Source organism: Cynara cardunculus (genome assembly GCF_001531365.2).
Source record: "Cynara cardunculus var. scolymus isolate 2C chromosome LG 10, CcrdV1, whole genome shotgun sequence".
Taxonomy (NCBI): Eukaryota; Viridiplantae; Streptophyta; class Magnoliopsida; order Asterales; family Asteraceae; genus Cynara; species Cynara cardunculus.
The window spans coordinates 13,067,789-13,091,504 of NC_037537.1; the positions used below are offsets into that span (position 1 = coordinate 13,067,789).

The 23,716-nt window shown below is 36.5% G+C and overlaps 1 protein-coding gene across 1 annotated transcript; it reads right to left on the reverse strand.

Moving 5' to 3' along the window:
- Positions 1-21,286: 21,286 nt before the first annotated feature.
- LOC112519368 (two-component response regulator ORR9-like) lies at positions 21,287-23,251 on the reverse strand. The gene is made up of 5 exons (XM_025127438.1): positions 23,081-23,251; positions 22,890-22,984; positions 22,410-22,487; positions 21,930-22,000; positions 21,287-21,729 (listed from the first exon to the last, which is right to left on the reverse strand). The coding sequence occupies exons 1-5, from the start codon at positions 23,187-23,189 to the stop codon at positions 21,543-21,545; spliced, it is 540 nt and encodes a 179-aa protein (XP_024983206.1). The 5' UTR covers positions 23,190-23,251; the 3' UTR covers positions 21,287-21,542.
- Positions 23,252-23,716: the final 465 nt, after the last annotated feature.

The following is a 23,716-nucleotide window of genomic DNA, read 5'->3' on the forward strand; positions in this document are numbered from 1 at the left end:
AAAAGAGAAAGTGGGAAGGGTCTTTGACCGGTTTCCAAGGGCCAAATTCTGCAAAAATGGAGAACTGTCATGTTTAACGTTTAGTTGAAAGAGAATGTCCCATATGTCACCAAGTTCACCAAGGTGACTGTAATACTGATCAAAGAAAGTGTTACCAATGTGGCGAGTCAGTTCATCTATCCAGAAATTGTCCAGCTCCTCGAAGATGTTTCCAATGTAATTCCCCATATCACCAAATTGTCCTCTGTTAAAAGCTCCATGATTAACCATGGGAGGAAATGCTCCAAGTAGTCGTGGACGACCAAATGTTCAAAGAGGAGGACCAGGATGGGCTCGTGGTCGATCTTTTCAAATGACCAAAAGTGAGGGCGGGCAACTCTAGATATGGTAACAGGTACTTTTCTTGTTAACTCCATATATGCTAAAGTGTTGTTTGATTCTGGTGCGAATTATTCTTTTGTATCTCCATTATTTTTGGAGTGTGCATACATGAATTCTTTGCCACTTGACCATATGTTAGTAGTTGATACTGTTAAAGGTAAGTATCTGTTAGCTATATTTTTTATAATTGCCAAATTGAAATCGAGGGGTGTGGGCTGCCAATTCGATTATTTTCGATGCCTATGAAAGAATTCGATGTTGTGGTGGGAATGGATTGGTTAGTAGAAAAACAAGCAAGTATTATGTGTAATAAAAAGATGATCATTATTAATTTATCGGAGAAAGGGCCGATTTTGATTTATGGTGATCGGCAGGATCATCATATTGGTTTATTGTCTGTTCTGAAAGCCAGAAAGTGCATTAAAAAAGGGTGTGGTGGGTATTTAGCTTATGTAATTGATTCGAAGAAAAAAAAAGGTAATCAAGAGTTTATTCTTGTAGTCTATGATTATCCTAAAGTATTTATGGAGGATTTGACTGGTTTACCACTCGGTCTGTCTAGTGAATTCATAATTGATCTGATTCCCAGGACAACACAAGTAGCAAGGGCCCCATATCGTTTGGCATCATCGGAACTGAAGGAATTGGTAACACAATTGAAAGACCTGCTTGACAAAGGTTTCATCAGACCGAGTACTTCACCTTGGGGTGTTTCGGTTCTGTTTGTTAAAAAGGACAGGTCTATGAAGATGTATATTAACTATAGAGAAATGAATAAGCTGCTTATCAAGAACAAATATCTCTTACCAAGAATCGATGATTTATTTGACCAATTGGAGGGAGCTAGTTATTTTTATAAAATTGATTTACGGTCGGGATATCATCAGCTTAAGGTCAGAGATGAAGACATCGCCAAAACAACCTTTCTAACCAGATATGTATATCATGAGTTTTTGGTTATGCCATTTGGTTTAACCAATTAACCAATGCTCCAGCAGCATTCATCGATCTGATGAACCAGGTATGTAACGAATATCTTGATAAATTAGTTATTGTGTTTATTGACGATATTCTTATATACTCAAAATCTGAAGAAGAGCATGTTGAACATCTTCGTCTTATCCTTGAACTTTTGAAGAAAGAAAATTTATTTGTTAAATTGTCCCAATGTGAGTTCTGCTCAAGAGAAGTACAGTTTTTGGGCCACGTTATTTTTCGAAGCAGGGGTAAAAGTAGATCCTGCAAAGATTGAAGCAACTGAAAGATGGGAAGTACTAAGAACTCCTACCGAGATCCGTAGTTTCTTGGGGTTAGAAGGCTATTATCGGAAATTTATTCAAGATTTTTCAAGAATTGTTGCACTACTAACCAAGTTAACTAGGAAGAATGTCAAGTTTGAGTGGAAAGAGGATCAGCATAAAGCTTTTCAGTTATTGAAAGATCGTCTTTGCAGTGCTCTGGTGTTATCGTTACCAGATGGATTTGAAGATTTTGTGGTATAGTGATGCTTCAAAACTAAGTTTGGGCTATGTACTGATGCAAAGGGGAAAATTCATTTCTTACGCATCTAGACAATTGAAGGATCATGAAAAACAGTATTCGACTCATGATATGGAGCTTGCGGCCGTGGTATTCGCATTAAAGATTTGGAGCCATTACTTGTTGAGAAATAAATTTCAAATTTTCACAGATCATAAGAGCCTTCAACACTTGTTTAGCCAGAAAGAGTTGAATATGTGGCAACGACGGTGGATTGAATTGGTTAATGATTATGATTGTGAAATTTTTTATCATCCGAGAAAAGAAAATATAATAGCTGATGCTCTGAGTAGAAAAGAAAGGAGTGGTACAATCAAGGACTTTGTAATGAGAATGAATTTGATTCCGGATCATCACAGTGAAATTTTGAAGTGTCAAGATGAAGCTATCAAAGAAAAAAAATTCAAAGCGGAAAGAGTGGGTAAAATGATTTTCATTCAGGTAAAGAATGATAAGGGGATTTTGTGCTTCCAAGGCTGGATTTAGATATAACTCTTTGGGAATATTTGGGAATTAATTCTGGATGAAAGTCACAAATCCTGATATTCGATTCATCCAGGTACTAATAAAATGTATAAAGATTTAAAACCATTTTATTGGTGGCCAGGATTGAAGAAAGATATCTGGAGGTATGTGGAATGGTTTGTTTAACGCGTCTACAAATGAAAGTCGAGCATCAGAGACCATATAGGAATCTGTAGTCTTTAGAGATTCCTGTGTGAAAATGGGATCATATCATGATGGATTTTGTCATGAAATTACCGTGAACTCCAAAAGGATATATGATACTATATGGGTTATTGTAGATCATTCGTCTAAATCTGCACACTTTCTACCGATTAAAGAGAATTATCCTTTAGAAAGGTTGGCATAGATTTATATCGAAGAGATTGTAACTCGACACGGTGTTCCATTATCCATCATTTCAGATCGGGATAGTCGGATTACCTTTAAGTATTGGGAAAGTTTTCAAAGAGCCATGGGATCTCAAATCAGATTAAGTACGACGTATCATCCTCAGAAGGATGAGCAGAGTGAAAGAACAATCCAGACTCTCAAAGATATGTTACAAGCCTGTATTATTGACTTTGGGTTAATTTTGCTTACAATAACGGTTATCACTCCAGCATCCAAGTGACACCTTATGAGGTTTTGTATGGCCGAAAATGCAGAACTCCGTTGTGTTGGAATGAAGTGGGTGAGAGGCAGTTAACTGGTCCAGAGATTGTTCAGGTAACCTCTGAAAAGATAGAACAAACTAGTGAACGAATTAAAACCGCTAAGGACCGGTAGAAGAGTTATGCCGATAAGCGCCGTAATTCGATTGAGTTTCTAGTAGGAGATTTCGTGATGTTGAAAGTCTCTCCATGGAAGGGTGTTGTCATATTTAGAAAGAGAGGTAAGCTCAGTCCAAGGTATATTGGGTCGTCCAGAATTTACAAACGGGTCGAGTTGGTTGCTTATCAATTGGAATTACCAAAGGAGCTCAGCTCAATTTATAACATTTTTCATGTTTCTAACTTGCGAAAGTGTTTGGCAGATCCGAGTCTGCAAGTACCGTTAACTGAGGTAAAATTGGATAACAAGCTGAACTTTGTGGAAACTCCTGAGGCCATCACTGACCAAAAAACCAAAGTTTTAAGGAACAAAGAAATCAATCTTGTAAAAGTTCAGTGGCATTTCCATAAGGGTTCAGAAACAACATGGGAATTGGAGTTTGAAATGAGAGCAGAGTACCCGTGGTTATTCGATTGAATGAATTCTGGGACATAATTCTTTTGAGGGGTAGATAATGTGATAACCAAGAACTGGTTATATAATATAGGTGCTTTTAAAATTCGGTAAGGAAATTATTTGGTTAAGTGATTATATGTTTATATTAAATCCATGATGCATGTATGCATGTATATGTGTATATGTGTGTATGTGTATATGTGAATGTGCGGTGACTTTTATTTATTTATAAGTTCACCCCCTGTTTTAGAAGGTATAAAAAGGAGAATTTTTTAAAGGCAATCTTCACTTGCCATTTTTGTAATCTGTGAAGGACTTCTACGGGAAATTGCTGAAATTAATTTATGTGTTGCCGTATTCATCTTCGATTCTTGCATCTAAGGTGAGTTTTTATAATAGGCTTTGAATCTGATTATGATGCTTTTTATGGTACGTTGTTTCTACATGATGTTAGTTAAGAACAAATGTTGTATGTATATTTTCTAAGGTTCTTATGCATGGTCCGATAAGGATCTTTATCGGACATTGTGTTGTCCAATGAAGGGTTCTTATCGCACTGGTAGTGTCCAATGAGGATACTCATCATTTTAGTGATGTCCGGTAAGGACCTTTATCAGACAAAGCTTTGTCCTGTGAGGACCTTTATCGAACAAGGTATAGTCCGGATTGGGTGATTTATCGCCCAACACTATGTCCAATGAGGGTACTTATTGGACAAAGCATCATCCGGGTTGAAGGTTTATTTTTAAGTATGACCGGTGAGAATGGTTACCGATCATAGTGTTGCCCGGTGAGGATAGTTTCAGGTTATAGCATTGTTCGATGAGGATGTAATCGGCCATAGTGTTGGCCGATGAGGGTAGTTCATCGCTCATGTGCTATCTGATGAAGAGTAGTCATCGGTTAGGTGTTGTCCGGTAAGGGGAGTTCATCGTTCAAGTGCTGACCAGTGAGGGGTTCATCATTCAAGCGTTGTCCGATGAAGAACAATCATCATTTATGTGTTTTTCGATGAGGGCTGTTATTACCCATTATATGTCTTTCAAAAGCTGTTTTGAAATGAAGGTACTATTTCTTTAAAAAACTATTGAGAAAGGTAACTATTTTTTAAAGCTATTTTGAGATAACATTGAAACTGGGTTTGGAATTGTGAAAGGTCTTGATATAAAGTTTCTGAGATGAAACTTATGAGGAAATAAGGGTGAAATATCAAGGAAAGGTGTACCATGAGATAAGGGTGGGATATCAAGGAGAGGTATATCATGGGATAAGGGTGAAATGTCAAGGAGAAGTGTATCTTGGGTTAAGAGTGACAATTTTGAGATTTGTGTTACATTTATAACTCTTGTTGTCATATCTATAAGATGCGATAATTCAGAGTTAACATTTCTTTGTGACATGAAGACTTGGAACTATTGCTCTTATCGAAATAATAACAATGATGTTATTGAGAAGGGGAAAATGTCTTATAGCCAGAGGCATTAATTGCCTTTGTTTCTAATAACAAATGTTTTTGGGAGATTCGATATTATATTTTGACTGTTCCAAAAAGTTAAGAATTGAAATAAAAACCCGGAGGATTTTTGGATATTATTAAATTCAATTTTAATTTGAGTTCAAAATAGTTCTTATTTTAAAAGCTTTAGTTAATAACCAAGAGCTCTGGTTGATGATATTTCTTTTAAAAGTTAAGATTACAAGCTTTGATTTTTTATGAAATTTAAGAGCTTTGGGAGCGATGTACCGAATGTCTATGAGAACCTGAGTGGTTATATTATATTTTCCAATGTGGTAAGATCGCATTTATCACTTGCAGTTGGTTTGTATCACTGGAATTAAATTTTACCAAAGTTGTTGGATGTTCAAATGTGATTTTATAACAGGTTTTGGTGATTTTCACCTTGTAATTGCAAAGACAGGAAATTTCTCACTAGACCTCAAGGTCTAACCCTCATTTTGTATTTAAAAAATATGCACTGCAGGTCAGGGCATGTCCAGGGATAAGGTGAAGGGGAAAATGTTAATTTATTTTCCTATTGTGCTTACTTATTCTATGAAGATCAGCATGATATTTGATGGATTTTTGGAATACTAGTTATTTTATACAAGTGGAGTACAAGAATGTTATTTTTGGGATTTTTGAGCTGTAAATTCTGTAATTTAGTTTCTTGTACTATTGGGACCGAAGTTGTGTTATTGTATTTCTTAATATATGAAATACATGATTATATGCAAATGTGAAAAGTGGTATGTCACATTATTTCTGTTGGAACAAAAATGTTATATTCAAGTCTCTATGCTTAAAATGTTTTAATATGCTTTGTAATGTAGTTTCCTTTTATAGAAGGTTAGTTAACCTTTCTTGTTTTAGGAAGCTGGTATAAATAGTTAGTTGTTAGTTTTGTTAGTTGATTGATTTTGTCAAATTCATACGCATACACAGATTGAGATTAAGAGAAATTGAGTGATCAAGAACATGTACTCTACGTTTTATGAATACAAGCTTGCCGACAGATTTGATTCATCAACCTGTGCTTGATCTTAATTGATGAATTGATTGTTTAGACTTGATAATTTGGGGTCACAATTGGTATCAGAGCCTAATAAGATTGACAGAATTGGATTTGGATTCGATTTGTTGCTGAATTTGCAAATTTCTGTTTCGAACTCATTGGTTACTGTTCTTGGACATTTTTGATCAATTTTATGCTATTTTGATCTGTTTTTGTTGTAATTGTTGTGTTCAATTTGTTTATGCATTTATTGTGAACCTATCTGTATAAGCAAATTGCATCAAATTGTAGTTTTTGTCTGTTTTTGAGCGATTTCTGAATTTCTGGGTTTAAGTGTTCTTTAATCCGGACGTTGAATACATTCATCATCCGATAAGGTTGCTCCCCGGACGTTGAATTTATGTGTTATTGAGTTCTTTTCATAGGTCACTTCTTAAGACTTAGATGATTTTGGAATTGTTCACCGGATTAGTCTTGTTCGGATACCTTTGTTATCGCTCATTGACTTGTCTGATTAATTCAATATCTTATTGTGTCATGATACCATTACTATATTGATTCATTTGTTCAAGTGATCTCATCGGACACTTTACTGTCCGGATAGCTTAGTTGGCTCATTCTTCAACAGGCACGCGGTCAGAGCCCCGGGCTCATCGGACATATCCTTGTCTAGAGAGGTGTTTCTGTGTTAACCGGATAATTCTTTATCCTTTGTCTGATGAAGTGTTCCATGTACGGATATTGCTATATTTGTTTTCCGATGACATACTTGTTCAGACAACATCCTTGTTTGTTGACCGGATAGTCTTTTCAATCTTTTCCGGATAGAATTCTTATTCTTTGTCCGGATAACATTTCATTCTTTGTCCGGATATCTCAATTTCCTTGTCCGATAACTCCTTTCACCGGTGAAGTCTTGTTCGATGAAGGTATTTTTCTAAGGGAAGTGGGGTGCTTCAATTTTCTTAAGAGGGGGACATTATTCCTGAAGATTTCAAATCCAGTCTTTGTCTATATTTCTGAAAAGATCATTTTCAAGTATGAAAGATGTCGAAAGATATGTTGAGTATCGGATTTGACTCTAAGCCTTCAATTCTTGATGTCGGAGAATACTTACAATGGAAAGTTCGGATGGTTCATTTCCTTGACAATAAGGATGAAAAGCTAATGGAATCGATAAAAAATGGACCTCTCATTAGTTATATGGATCTACCTGAGCAGACTACCGTTGATGGGATAGTCGTGCCTGCTTCCAAGATAAAGAAAGATCCAAAGTATTACACTAAAACTGAGAAAGAAAGGGTCCTCATTAACAAGAAAGCGTTGACTTATATGTTAATGGTCATTCCTAATGAACTTTTCAACCGAGTTGATAGCAGAGGTTCAACAAAAGAGTTGTGGGATGAGTTGGAGAAGCAAATGTTGGGAAGTGAAAAGTCTATTCAGACATGGATGAATCAGTGCATCAATGCTTATGAAGGATTCAGGGATCGTGAGAATGAAACCATTACTGAATCCTACAATAGATTCAACGTTATTCTGAATGACCTGAGGAGGAATGGTGTTCAGAATTCCATCTCTGAGATTAACTACAAGTTTTTGAAGAATTTGAGGTCGGAATGGAACTCTCTTGCAGTTAATCTGCAAATGAACAAGAATATGTTTGAAGAAGACATTCATGATCAGTGCAGTATCCTATACAAACAAGAGGAAACTGTGAGAGTGTTAATGACTGAAAAGAAGAAGGTGGCTGACTCCTTAGCTCTTTTGTTGAGGAAGTAAGGAAAGGTCAAATCAGAAGGAAAGAGCTCTAAATCTTTGAAGACAGAATTATCTGAACAGACTAAGAGTGAGTCAACTGAAGATTCCTTTACTGACTCAGATGATAACATCAGAGAGTTCTCAAAGAAACTTGCTTTGTTGACACAGAAGTTTTAGAAGAGGTTCGAAAAGAAGAAGAAGTTTATGAAGTTTGATAAGAGTAAATATTAGGATTGATTTTAGTGATAAATTGTATTCATCTTGAAAGATAAATAATTGTTTTTTAGTTACTTTGACTTTGTATGTCATAGTTGACTTTGACTAGAGGGTTTAATGTTTGACCCTATAAATACTTTGTCTTCTAGTGATTGTAAGTGTAAGGAGCTCATTTGTAATATCTATGTATACTTCATAGTGAAATATAGAGTTTCACCAATTGACTTTTTCTCTCGACTTGTTCTTGATGTTCTTAACATGGTTATATGAAGATTGCCATGGATTCTTGAATGTTGAATATTGAAGATTGATCGTATTGTGGGACTCACAATTGGTATCAGAGCTGGAATACAGTGAATTCAGAAGAAGAAATCATACTTTGAAGAAAATTTCTGGAAATTATTTTCTGTTCATCTTGTGTTCTTATTGTGTTCTTCATTTTTTTATGACTTTGATCCGTAAATCTTTCAAATTTTCGTGTTCTGATGTTAAAATCATGATCAGTGTGTGCGTAATTGTTTAGTTAATCTTTGTTATTCACAAAATTTATGATTTGTTTGATCGTTTTCAAGATTTGCTCAAATTAGTGATTTTAAAAAGTTTTTGGTGTTCTTGAAAAAGTTATCAAAAAGTCAGGTTTTGATCCATTTTTGAGTGAAAAAAATTTGTTTTGTGTTTTTGTTGTGTTTTGATCGGATTATTTTGGTCTAAATCGCTTATTTCTTGATCGGATTCAAAGTTCTTTGCATTCAAGACTTACCCGGATTCCATATTGTTAGACCCCATAATCCATAAAGTGTAAAAGTAATGGAAAAACAATAAGTGATGAAGAACCAGAAGACCGATGAAGACATCAAGGCAGAATTGACCAAGTCTGGAGAACAACCAGAGGGTCGATGAACAACCAGAGATGCGATGGAAAGAGCATCTTCATCACCCCTCTGATTAACAACACTTAGAGTTTTCTTCAGCAATTCAACCAGAGGCATACGATGAAGATATGAAGATAAGGTTGGTACATCATCCCATGAAAGACAGCTGGAGATGACAAGTCGACAGCTGGAGATGACAAGTCGACAGCTGGATTTCAAATTCATCTTAAAATTATAGCTTATCAATAGTTTAGATAAACACTATACGTTAATAGAAGATTAGCTAAATAGTCTCACTAGATAGTTATCTTTTAATTAGCTTACTAGTATAAATAGGTGATTAGGCTTATTGTATTAAATGTCGCTTTTATGTTTTTTTTATTAATAAAGTGAAAGCTTTGACACTCAAAATTGTTCTTTGATGTTCATAATTTATTCTTGAGTGTTCATCACTTTGTTCATTAAAACAYTATAATTTGGTTATTTTTAACTCGATTATTAGTGTTATTGAGAGATCTGGGATCAACAATTGGTATCAGAGCCAACTGATTGTTTTTCCAATCAAACGATCATCCAAAATCTCACAATTTTTGTTTCTCTCTCTCTCACCAAAACGTAAAATCTCTCTCTTCTAAAAATTCTCAATGGCCAACTGGAATTCTGCGTATAGTGTTGGCTCCCTTACCAAGCACAAAATCAAGCTTTGATTAATCAACAAAGTGCTGCCATCAGGAATTTAGAGACTCAGGTCAGTCAACTTGCACTTAACCAAAGCAGTCGAGCCTTTGGGACCTTGCCCAGTAATACAGAAGTCCCTAGAGATCTAGGAAAGAAGCATGTGAAAGTAGTGACTCTTAGGAGTGAAAAGGAGTTGACAGAGAAAGTGCAGAAAGATAGTACGCCAAGACTGTCAGAAACTAGTAATCCGGTATCGGTCCCTCTCAAAGAAGGACCGGTCCCACCTCTAGAAAAGCAAACATCTGAGACCACCACTCTTGTTCCCCTTAGATCAGATTTCCCTTTACTTTTTCCAGAAGAAACTCTAAAGAATTCAGAAGGAACTGAGGTTGTAGAGACCCCTAAGCTTGATACTAAGATTCCACCAGAACCACCAAAGAGCACCACAAAGACTCAGGGCATTCAAGACCCATCTTGCTCAACACCTCCAAGTAAGAATGTGATAAAACCAATTCCTCCTTATGTTCCTTACCCCCAAAGGTTGAGGAATCAGAAAAAGGAATTGCATTTTTAAGAAATTATTGGATGTGTGTAAAGAATTGCACATCAACATACCCCTTGTTGAGGCAATTGAGCAAATGCCTAGTTATGCTAAGTTTTTGAAGGATATCTTAAACAAGAAGAAGAAGTTGATTGAGTATGAGACTGTAGCTCTTACCGAAGGATGTAGTGCACTTTTGACCAATAGCATTCCCCCTAAGCTTAATGATCCAGGGAGCTTTACCATTTCTTGTTCAATAGGTGGGAAGGAGATAGGGAAAGCCCTATCTAACTTAGGAGCTAGTATTAACCTCATGCCTTTGTCTGTCTTTAACACCTTAGGCATAGGAGAAGCTAGACCCACCACAGTCACACTCCAGTTGGCAAATAAGTCCATTACATACCCTAAGGGAAAGATAGAAGATGTGTTGGTACAGGTTGATAAGTTCACATTTCCGGCAGATTTTATCATTTTAGACTTTGAGGCTGATAAGGACATTCCGATTATTTTAGGGAGACCTTTCTTAGCCACTGGAAGAACTTTGATAGATGTCCAGAAAGGAGAGTTGACCATGAGGCTTCAAGACCAAAAGGTCACATTTAATGTCTTCAACTCCTTAAAATACCCTGATTATCTGGAAGAGTGTTCGGGCATAGCTGAAATAGAAGAAGAGGTTGTTGAGGAAGGAATTCAGGAAAACCTTAGGTTGGAATAAGAGAGTGTAGAGGAATTAGAAGAAGAGATTGTTGAGAAAGTAGAGGCAATAGGAAATGATTTTGTGCCATTAGAGGTGTCAGCTTTTGAACTTTTGGAGAATAATGAGAAAAAGACTTCATCCCATCCATAGTATCACCACCAGACCTGGAGTTAAAGAAACTCTCATCCCATCTGAAATATGATTTTCTAGGAGAAGAAGGCAAATTGCCTGTCATTATTTCATCTACCCTAGACTTTCATCAAGAGAAGAAACTTGTGGATATGTTGAAAATGCACAAAAGGCTTTAGGATGGACCATTGTTGACCTTAAAGGGATTAGTCCCTCAATTTGTCAACATAAGATCATCTTAGAGGACAAAAATTTCACATCCATAGAACCTCAAAGAAGGCTGAATCCTATCATGAAAGAGGTAGTAAAAAAGGAAATTTTGAAATGGTTAAATGCAGGAATTATCTTCCCGATAGCCAGTAGTTCTTGGGTTAGTCTGGTTCAGTGTGTTCCCAAGAAAGGAGGGTTCATAGTCATCACAAATGAGAAAAATGAACGCATCCCTACCAGAGTTGTCTCTGGTTGGAGAATATGCATGGACTATAGGAGACTGAACAAGGCTACTCAAAAAGACCATTTTCCACTACCTTTCATTGATCAAATGTTGGACAGATTAGCCAGCAAAGAGTACTACTGTTTCTTAGATGGCTATTCAGGTTATAATCAGATAGCTATTTCTCCCGAGGACCAGGAAAAGACCACCTTCACATGTCCTTATGGCACCTTTGCTTTCAGAAGAATGCCATTTGGACTGTGCAATGCTCCTGCCACCTTTCAAAGGTATATGATGTCCATATTTTCAGATATTCTTGAAAAATCCATTGAAATATTTATGGATGATTTTTTTGTATATGGGTCATCTTTTGACAACTGTTTGGACAATTTAAAAAATAGTCTTGAGAGGTGTGAGAAAACTGATTTACTCCTCAACTGGGAGAAATGTCACTTCATGGTTAAGGAAGGAATTGTTGTAGGGCACTTAATCTCAAAAAAGGAGTGGAGGTAGATAAAGCAAAACTCGAAGTTATTGAAAAACTACCAGAACCTACCACTGTTAAAGGAATTAGGAGTTTTTTGGGTCATGGAGGATTTTAGAGAAGATTCATAAAGGATTTTTCAAAAATTTCAAAACCTTTATGTTTACTCCTACAACATGACCAAAAATTTGATTTTAATGATGAATGTAGAAATGCATTCAAAACTTTGAAGAAAGCCCTGATTACTTCACCAGTGGTAGTTGCTCCAGACTGGAACAAACCTTTTGAAATTATGTGTGATGCGAGCGATTGGGCGGTTGGTGCTGTTTTAGGTCAGAGAAGAGAGAAGGTGTTTCATTCAATTTATTACGCAAGTAAAATTTTGAATGAAGCACAGATAAACTACACCACCACAGAAAAAGAATTATTGGTTGTAGTGTTTGCATTTGAGAGATTTAGATCATACTTAATGGGGACTAAAGTGATTGTGCATACTGTTCATGCAGCCATTAAATATTTGATTTCAAAAAAAGATGCAAAGCCTAGGTTGATAAGGTGGGTGTTGTTATTACAGGAATTTGACTTGGAAATACGTGATAGGAAGGGTGTGGAGAATCAGGTAGCAGACCATTTATCTAGGTTAGAGAAACCTAAGATAGGGGAAGGTGACATCATAGAGACCTTCCCGGATGAGAGAATCTTGATGGTGCTACAACAAAAGGCACCTTGGTTTGCGGATATAGCAAACTTCTTAGCTTGTGGCATCAAACCATCTGAATATTCAAGCCACATGCTCAAGAAATTTTTTCATGATATCAAATATTATTTTTGGGATGACCCATTTTTATTCAAACTTGGTGCAGATCAGCTTTTGAGAAGGTGTATTCCTGAATCTGAGGTGGCAAAGGTTTTGTATCAATGTCATCAAGCTCCTTATGGAGGATATTTTGGAGGATAGAGAACTGCTGCCAAGGTTCTACAGTCTGGTTTCTATTGGCCTACTCTCTTCAAGGATTCACATAACTTTGCACAAAGGTGCAATAAATGCCAAAGGTGTGGTTCCATTTCTAAAAGAAATGAAATGCCACTACATGGGATCCTAGAAGTTGAGTTATTTGATGTTTGGGGAATAGATTTTATGGGTCATTTCCCCCCATCAAATAACTGCCAATACATACTGGTTGCTGTAGATTATGTCTCAAAACGGGTAGAAGATGTGGCTTGTGTTTCAAACGATGCCAAGACTGTGGTTAAGTTCCTTCAAAAGCAAATTTTTACACGGTTTGGTACCCCCAGAGCCTTAATAAGTGATGAGGGTACCCATTTTATAAATAATTTGTTAAATGGAGTTCTTACAAAATATAATGTTAACAACAAAACAGCCACAGCTTATCACCCACAGACAAATGGCTTAGCAGAGTTGTCCAACAGAGAAATAAAAAGTATTTTGGAAAAAGTTGTCAAGCCTAACAGGAAGGATTGTGCATTTAAACAAAATGATGCTTTATGGGCATACAGAACCGCTTACAAAACACCAATTGGTATGTCCGCATACAAGCTAGTCTATGGCAAGGCTTGCCATCTTCCGTTAGAGCTTGAGCATAAAGCATATTGGGCCATAAAAGAATTAAATTTTTCTTTAAAAGATGCTGGTTTGAAAAGGAAGCTGCAACTATGTGAACTGGATGAACATAGGCTGTTGTCCTATAAAAATGCCAAGCTCTATAAAGAGAAAACAAAAAGTTGGCATGACAAAAGAATACAACACAGAGAGTTGAGAGAAGGCCAGCATGTTCTTTTATTTAATTCTAGACTAAAGTTATTCCCTGGAAAACTTAAGTCTAGATGGTCTGGGCATTTTTTTGTTTTTAAAGTGTATCCTTATGGAGCAGTGGACTTGGTAAACCCGGAAGATAACTCTATTTTCAAAGTAGATGGCCAACGGGTAAAAGTGTGCCATGATCCGGCAGCAGTCTCAGAACAACACTCTGAGAGCTGTGCTGCCCCTTGCTAAAAATCTCAAAAATCCCCCTTGGACTTCTTAAAAGTCCACCTTTGTTTGTAAATAAGTTTTAATTTCATAGGTTGTTTATGTTTTAAAGTTTTTGAGGTTTAGTGTGATTTTGAATAAAAATAGGTGAACTGCTCATAATGCTGTAGCATTCTAGGCCTGCAGTTTTTTGTGTGAAATGGGAAAAGTGGGTTGAGCCTTATTTTTAAATTTTTCTTGAAAAATATTGTTTTTGTGGTGTTTGGGAAGTTTGGCGCCTAGTTTTTGAAAAGAAAAGAGAGGAAGAGAGATGGGTTAAGGATAAATACAAAGTATTGGTCTAGGGTAGTACAAATGAGTACAAGGTACACTACATCACCTCTTACACCATCATCACCTACCTTTTCGGTCAAGGGTGAAAATTGTCACTTATCAAAATAGTTGGGGTCAAAATGTCACATAGTGAAAGGTTGGGGTTTGAGGGTTGTGTCTCAATTAATGAGGGTGCTTTAAATTTTAATGACCTTGTACTTGGTTTGTGAAAACTGTCGGCCATAACCCCCTAAACCCACTAATTGCTTCTAGAAACCATCATTAACTGTCACCTTTTCTTAAACCACCCTTTCAAGCACCCCCACTCTTCCCTCCTTTACTCTCCCCCATCACTCTAAGAAATCACCGCCCTAAACCATCACCATTGCCGCAGCCTGCTGTCACATACCACCCCCCCTCTATTTTTTTCTTTCCATCTTCATTCATTTGCTTTCTCCACCATGGCTAGAGTCAAGAGAACTGTTGTCCGACCTCCACCAAGGGCGCCTGTTCGAAGAAGTAATCGTAGGAGGGCTGTTGTTCTACCATCAAATGAAGAACCAGAGTTGGTAGAACTTAGTGAAAACAGTAGTTCCCCATCATTGAGTGAAGAAGAGGTTGTTTCTACTCCTCCACAGCCGGCTGGCCCTTCATCTTCCACCATGGCAGGACCTCCTATGCAAGAATCAAGCCAAAGAAGGGTGCAAATCAATGATCTCAATGAGCCTCCTGTGGATGAACCTGAGCATGACATTGAGGTAATATTCAACCCTATTGTCATTGTGGAAGATTATGTAACATCTGATTCTGAAGATGATGCCACTAAGGCAGTAGACTTATGAAGGGTTTATTTGCTTCCTTGGAATGATAAGACCACTCATGCCCCTATTCAAGAACATGTTGAGGCCGCACCTCAAAGCAAGGACTTTGAGGTCATTATGATATCTTGGCCAAAATGAGGGTAGACCCTTCTAAATAGGGGACTGAAGAACAGACCTCTATGGATGCTTTGTTAGAGGCTGTTGAGACTCTGGCCTCTCCTAGTCCCACTTAAAAGGAGCGTCCCACTAAAAAGAGGAAGGCTTTGGGAAAGAAGGCAGCCAAGAAAACCTCTCAAACCACTGGTCCTTCCCTCAAGAAGAAGAAGGTGGCTGCTGTTGCCAAAGGCAAGAAAGTAGCCTTGGAAGATTCTCCTAGAAGAACCACAAGACAGTCACAGAATGTTGCAGCATCCAAACAGCATCCTACTGCCACTTCCTCTACTCCAGCAATCATAAAAAGATCCATACTACCTTTGGAGGGTTTAAGTTCTGTCAAAGCCAAGGCCCTGTTTGAGAAATTCAAAGACAAGACTACTTGGCCCAACAAAGGTTTTGATCATAGAAGTGTGAAAGAATGCCCATTTATCAAGGAGGTAATTAGTAACTTGGGATGGCAAAGCTTCTGTGAGGTACATAGCTCTTACAATCTCTCACTCATTAGAGAGTTCTATGATGAGGTTGCTGCTAGCAATTCTTGTTTAATCAAGGTTAGAGGTGTATGCTTGTCCTTTGATGATGAGACATTGAACAATGTCTTAGGTCTCACCACTCACTTCAATTCAGACTTTGAGACCCTTAAGCACACTGCCTCTGAGTCCAAACTTAATAAACTCTGTGAGGCAGTGGCAAGACCAGGCACCACATGGGAGCATCATTCAAAATTTTCACTTAGGGTCTTCAAGGCTGCCAATTTGACCCCAAATGCTAATGTATGGGTCAATTTTGTCAAGCCCTCTCTGCACCCTACAACCCATGACAGTTCCCTTAATGTTAAAAGGATGGTCTTGCTGTATTGCATTCTAAAGGGTAAAACTATTAATGTGGGTGAGATATTACACAAGGCTATTGTGTATTGTGCTAATAGGACCCAAGGGAAGTTGTATCTCCCTGGGGTCATTGACAGGTTGATRAAGAGTGAGGGAGTACCTGTTTTCAAGGAAGATGTCATCATCAAAGAAGGAGCAGAGAGGTCTATCATAGACTTAAAGGCTGTGTCAAGACTGAGGGAGAGGACAAGCAAAAGTATGGGACCTGTGGATTTGATGGGAATGATTCAGGACTTGATGTCTCAAAACAGCCACCTGATAGACAGCATGTTGAAGCAAAGGTCTGAATCTTTGGAGAAGATGGATAAGCTGAAGGATGAGGTGAGGAAGCAGATTCTGAGAGGACAGAGGCAGGGGAAGAAAGAAATGAAGGACATGAAGCAGAAAGTGGAGGAGATGGTGGGCAAAAAGTTGAAGAAGATGGGAAAGAAGCTGAAAAGCCTAAAGGATGAGAACAAGAGACTGAAGAAGGAGAACCAAAGGCTAAAGAATGCAGCCATAGATGCAGCCATGGAGCCACATGCCACACAGCCTACTCCTTTGGAGTAGGACAGGTTCATTCATTCATCTTTAGCTTCCAAAATTTATTTTTAGTTTGAGTCTTGGGATAGTTTTCTTAATTTTTAGTTTTATTTTCATACTTGATTGCATGATCATTGCATATAATTTTGATAACATAGCCTAAATAAATTTGAGGGTAAATAGCCATTCACTTACTAATTGTGTTCTTGCTAGAACTAGCATGTGTCTTTTCTTGAGCAAAATTCCACTCACACACCAATGCACAAAGGGGTATGATTTAGGCCATTTTTCATGTATAACTCTCATAATAGCCACTTGTAGCCTTATACACACTATCCACCCAACATAGCCAATGAGGGCATTATCAAAGTTCCAAGTTTGGAGGAGGGTATACCACAAAAGCCACAACTTCAATACCAAAAGAGCAAAGCTCTAAAGCCTTTGTGGGATCTGTTTTGAAGCACAAAAATGTCCTATAGGGGCAATGTGCATGCTTTCATCATAAAGAGCACAAAGTGCCAAAAATTTAAAAAATTGAATGATGAAGCATAAAAAGAAAAAAGGCAAAGTGAGAAAAGAAAATAGCCAAAAGAGAGGAAAACCTTAAACAAGTCCTATTGACCTTATCAAAAAGAGGTGTGTTGAGTTCATTAAAGAAAAGACTAGTGCTAGCATATGGTCATACATAAGAAGTAGGGTATGAATGGTTTGCTAAAAATCTATGAAGGGCTATGATGTTCATAATGATATGTTTTGTGTTGTGTGTGCACTTACTGCCCTAATCTTGTATATTTTACTATATTGAGTCCTTTTTTTGTTGTCATTTGGTTGGTTGGGGACAAGCAACACTTTAAGTTTGGGGGTGTGATAAGCATGTTTTATTACATGCTTAAAGTACCCTTTTCCTTTGTTTTATAGGTAGATTCTTCTAGTTTATCCCAACCTTGAGTCATTTTTACTTCCATATTTTTCATTTATTATGTTTGGAGCTAAATATGGTGATGGATTTGTTTTTACAACAAATTAGGAGTAGATGACATTTTTTGACTCACAAATACTGCACTATGATGCTGCAGCATTCCAGCAACATTGATCTGATCCGGTTTGGCTTTTTGGAGAAGTGCTTGATAGTTCATCCATTTTCATGAAGGAAGTCTTAGCTGAAAGAACCGTTGTTTTTCCCTCAAACAGCTGGTGAAAAGAGTTGGAGAGGACTTTTTGATGACATTTTGTGATGGAGATGATACCTCCTTTCCTTGTGTCTTCATGTGTACTTTCACCCATTTTTATGTTTTTGTCTTTAGTTGAATTGTGGGTATAAAAGAGGGCCTTGGGGTGCCTCTTTAGAACCACTCCTGGACACTTGATCTTCCATCTTTTGCTCCAAAACACTCTCAAACTCTTAGTTTATATTTATGCAAACTTTTAAGTTTTTATTTAAATATTGTTCTTCGTCTTAAAGTGCTGTAGCATTAGCAGTCTTTTATTTATTTATTTTTATTATCATTTACTTCTCGTCTTTACTTTCTATCATTTATATTCAGTCATTTACATTTCAGTTATTTACATTCATGTCTTTACTTTATGTCATTTATTTATGTCATTTACTTTCCGTAATGAGTAGCTAATTCCATTAGCTCGGGTGTAGGGTAAAGGGTGAAATTTTAAACCAAATGAAAGTGGACTTTGTTTCGCAATAGCAATGTTCCACTATTTCATTCAAGTTTTATAAAACCAAGCACACTTCTTGACGAGTTGATCACTTTGAAAGTGTTAAAGTGTCATGGACTTAAAGATAAGCCAAGATAAGCACGTCAGCTTGAATGATATAAGAGGTAGACTTGAGAAAGTTACCGACAGCCATTTATGTTTTTCAAACTTAACTCCCGACGAGTTGGTCACTCTCTAAAAGTGTCAAAGTGTGATAGATTCAGAGATGAACTATCAAGAACACGCCAACTTGAATGATATGGGAATCAGCTCGAAATAGTGATTTTTAACAAAGATATTTGTTTAGCCATATATCTTGAAGACACCATTTTGCTACTATCTCTGGTCTAAACACCACATAGAGATATGGTTGCCAAGCTATAATATAATGCAAAGGTGAAGTCCGAGAGGAATACCTTCAAGATAGATGGTGGAACTAGTTCTTCTACAGCTTTGTCTGCTGGATTTTGTGTTTACGTTTCACCCCAAATCTTACACCCGTGCTACCTTTATTATTCTGTTATATTATCTGTGTTAACTCAGAATCAACCTGAAGTCTTCATTTTCGTCATCTGAAATCTTTTCTTTTATTAGACTCTTATTTAACTTTTGCTACAATCCTCGTGGACGATAATCCGGTACTTGTACCACTTTATTACTTGGAAAGACGATATTGAGCCATATTGTATACTTGCTTTGTGGCCCATTTTTATTAGTCTAAAGGTGATAGTAATAGCCCGACCAGTTACCGTATGATAAAACTCTTTAGTATATAAAGAAGCTAAAGGATGGTTTTTACTAGTGCTTTTGAAACCCTAGTTTTGAGAAAACTCATAACCTCCCTTTCTCCCATATTAACGACCATCTCTCCTAATCAATTGTGCCTAGCAACACAAAGAAAGAAGATAATTGCATTTTTTTTTCATCTGAGGAAGAACATGATTAGATTCGTTCATATTGATACCGTGGAGACAACAGTCCGAAAATTTGAGCTAAGATTCAAAAATGACAACAAAGGTTGTTTCTTGTTAAACATAAAAATTTGAATACCCATCATATCCTGTTTTGTATGGATTCTTGGAGAAATATAGTTAATGTTGTTGCATGTATGGCACCCGTATTCCAACATAAACATTATATAATATTTTACGAAGAACCCAAATAAGATTCTACAAATTTTGGATACGATGGACTAACGGTTAACCCAATGTATTCATTATTCTTTTTAAATGGGTTTACAATAGTTATTTAAAGGACGGGGCTTTATAAAACAATTCAAGTAGGTTGGGATAAATGTAAAATGTCAATTGTCAAAAATCTTTTGGAAGGGTTTTGCATCGAGGAGTTTTGATGTGGCAAAAGGAAAATAACCACTACAAACTTATACTTTGGGATGCTCTAATACGAGTCAAAGAATAGTGGAGAACCTCTTGCTGTTTTTTGGAATTTGACATGAGAAAGTGTCAACAAGCTTCTCAACTTCCTTTCATCTTCTTCGAGAAAGGCCTAAACAGAGCCCTCGAAGATTTGTTTTATTCAAGGCCCAGACATATGAAGAGGCTACTTTCTTTCGTGATGTTTTTAACTTGATGGTTGGTACAACACACTACTTTCAATTCAACAAAACAGCTTTTTTTGGGCTAATATCGTTAATGTTAACAAAGTTTCACTTTGGTCATTGAAGTTCTTTTTGTAGACATTTAGTTCTCAACATCTGAAATTATGTCTTAATGTTATCAAATTATTTGGTTCAACTAGTTAAAATATTTTATGGCACGAGTTAAAAGAGCCGATATGTACAACTAATGAATCATACAAGTATTTGGCTATTCTCACTATGCCATTTTGGTTGAAAAATATCATCATAAATGTGAACCTCGGATTCTAGTGGGTGTGGTTGGTTTTTACAAATCCTTGTCTCCAATTCCTCTTTGTATATTTGTATTTTATTTATAGTTGTCGTCATCATTGTCAAAACTATGTACTATGAAACTTCATTTTCTAGGCAATATTCGAATCTACTCATTCAACCTCATAGTTGATCTTGTTTTTTTTTTTTTTTTTTGTTGTTTATTCTCGAATATTTTTTTTAGAGGTTGTTGAATTTAAGGGAAGAGTCGGTTTCTATTAGTAAAAGTTGAAGAAATCAAGGGTTGTTGGTGAGAATTAGTAGCAGTTGTAAGTCGTATTGTGCAGTGGTAACCACCACCACCTCATCGGAGATTCATTTCAAATAGAAGAAGGTCAAAACTTATCTTTTCTCAATCAGGTTCTTTACGTTTAAATTGGAATTGTGTGATCAAAATAATTTCATGGCAAAAGATTTTTCCCTATCACTTCCTGACCCTTGAACTATTATTTCTATCGCCAACTCATGAAGGGATTCTACCTCCTCTTCTGATGCCAAGTTTACTCATTCAAAATCTAAAAAAAATTAATGATTTTTGTTACAAGCCAGGAAAAAGTAACTACATAAAGTAGACATCAACATGTTCGTAGAAGTTGGAATCTAAGCCAACAACCTCAAACAATCGCACCGGTTTCAAGTGAAAGGTTTACAACATTGAGACAACGTTTTAAGTTTAGTATTGTATCTCTCAAGAGACAAGTATTCTTCAAAAAGACAAAACTCACACCACAAGATAAGGACTGAACTAGGAAAAAGAACACCTTCAAGGACCAAACAGTCCTATGTGAAACTTGGTTACTCTTTAATGAAATTAAGAATTTGTCTGTATTCAAAATTTACCACCACTTTTCTTTTTCACAAAACAACCACGTATCTTTTTGTTTATTTTTTTAGCCACTCAAAAACAGGAATGTTACATACAATACGAGATTACATAAACCGCTTTAATGGTTAATCGATTATGTGATTCCTTGTATTAAATGCGTATAACATCCAAATTTGTCTCAAAAATGGTTTTGAATAGTAAAGTGCAACAGGATAAAACAAACGAATAACAAATAGAAGATTTCTAGTACAAACGACGAGTTTTCCCAATTTCTTTTAAAGATCAGTCGTAAAACCCGAATGTTCAAATATAATATCTAATCGTGGGTTATAACCAAAACCCTCGTTTTCCGCAAATCGATAGCATTTCCATCCACATAATGGAACCACCTCATCTTCAACAATCGTACAATGGCAATGCCAGCAAAACTAATCCTCGGTAAATGTTTGTCTTTCTTCTATATCAGTGTACCTTGCTCGAGATTTGTCATTTGAAACACAATCTTCCTCGTTCGTGGTTTTCCTCTTGTTCTTCGACAAATACGGTTTCAGCTTGTCAACGTCTGACAATCGCACCGGTTTAAGAAAAAACTCCTCCGCTCCTTCTTCCAAACATCTAATGAATACCAAGTTTACCGTAAATGTCAAATGTCTAAAACGCCTTTCGACAAAGACAAAACGAAGGAATGTTGGAAACCATACCCAACAATAACTTGTTAACCAAGATCAAAAAGTTACCAAAAATGATGGAAATAGATTGTGAGAGGAAAACCGATAAGGGTAAAATGGTAATTTGACATGTAAATTTGAATTCACCTATTTATCCTGGATGGGACATTCTCAGAGGACATGATCACAACTGGTATGTCTTTCAGTGATGTTGATTCCTGCAAGTACCACAACATTATATTGGTTAGTCCATGTTTTCCCATCTAAGTGAACCTAAATGACCCCCCACCCCCACCCCCAACCAAAAAATAACTCATACACACACATCAACATCATTGTTTTCAACGTTATGATTTGATCTAAAAAGGTTTAAATAGCAGGACCCTTTTACAGACCAAGCTCTGATCCAACCATGGGAAAGTTTGAATCTAAAGGTCTGGGGTCCAAGAGATCCCTCACAATCCCGATGGGCCTTCCGGTCTTTAATCGATCCCTAGATCGCACATTAATGACTAAAGATGACTCGGTTTTATGCACATGGAAACACGTGCCATATCTTAGGAGAAAGATGTTAAAAATCAAGCAATTTTTTAACACTAAGAGTAACTAAATAAGATCAAATCTCACCTTGATTTTTCTCAATAGTTCAAAACCAGTCATCCCAGGCATACAATAATCTGTAATAATCAAATTCACCTTCACTTCCTGGATTCATTGAAGAACAAAGCAAAACCAACATTAGAATCAACAAGAAACCCATATAAAACAACCCTTCACAAAACCAATTTTATCATTGAAAAATCAGAAACATTTCATTTTGACTTTTGGTGGTCAAACCTGGACTTCTGCAAATTCAAAATTTAGAAAAACTTTCTTGGTTCTCTAATGAAGTTTTCCATATTCTCTAATGAATTCATCATTTCTTTCAATTCAAAGAAACCAATCCTGTAAATTTCAACTTGAATTACAATCATTTGATCATTTCAAAAGTCAAACGTTGACTTGTTTCTGGGTGGAAGGTAAAGGATAGCTTAAAAAGATCACAGGATGGATAACAAAAATAGCAAACTTTAACAACAAAAAAGAGAGATAAAAAGGGATTCATACTGGATGACATTGTTCAGGAGAAAAAGATTGAAGTTTTTCAACATCTTGTAGACCCAAAAACTCCAAGGCCTTAGTTCCAGAATCCACAGCAGTAACTGCAGCAAGCAAACGCAAAAAGAATTGCAAATCTGAATCAACACAAAATTTGAATAAAACCCATTTCAAAAAATGATGAAATGAACAGGGCTTACCATTATAAGAAAACGTCTTTAGCAGGCGCTCAATCAATTTTCTATCAAGATTGCTGTCATCAACTGCAAGAACATGAAGAGGGGCATCTGTGACTGCAATAACACCCATTTTAAAAAATTTGAGGATGAAGAATTGCAAATTGGGGGGGTTTTAAGAGGACCCATTTGATTTTGTGGAGGTGGGATTTCAAGATTTTGACAGTTTGGAAAAGAATATCCGACCAGATATGATTTTCCGAATCGTTGAGGATCTTTTTGAGTTGATTTTTCAGCAATGGAGAACAAGCAACGAAGTTTCAATTTTTATTTTAATTTGCTTCTATTTTTAGTCAATTTTCAAATTTCTGCCCCTATTTCACATTTTTTTTGTAGTTTGACCCTAACTTTTCAAATTTTATACACATGGATACATCTCGATTTATCATCTTGATATCTTAACAGAGAGATTCAAGTTCGATTTCAGGCATGGGCATGCACCGTGCATGGTCTTACGACTTTGTAGAAAGCATAGTTTTTGATAAATAATCGTCTCTTCTTGATCATGAAGACCTTTTTGCGAGGAGTATGGTTGTATAAAAAACCAATGAATCCTACCAACCGAACTCGAAGCCACTGATATCTAATCAAATTGTAAAA

Excerpts from the sequence above, each read along its gene's own strand:
- LOC112519368 (XM_025127438.1), bottom strand. The coding sequence starts at position 23,189 with ATGGGTGTTATTGCAGTCACAGATGCCCCTCTTCATGTTCTTGCAGTT. Across the intron at positions 22,488-22,889 it reads CTCCTGAACAATGTCATCCA|GAAGTGAAGGTGAATTTGAT; the intron begins GTATGAATCCCT and ends CAATGAATCCAG. Across the intron at positions 22,001-22,409 it reads AACTATTGAGAAAAATCAAG|GAATCAACATCACTGAAAGA; the intron begins GTGAGATTTGAT and ends TGGTACTTGCAG.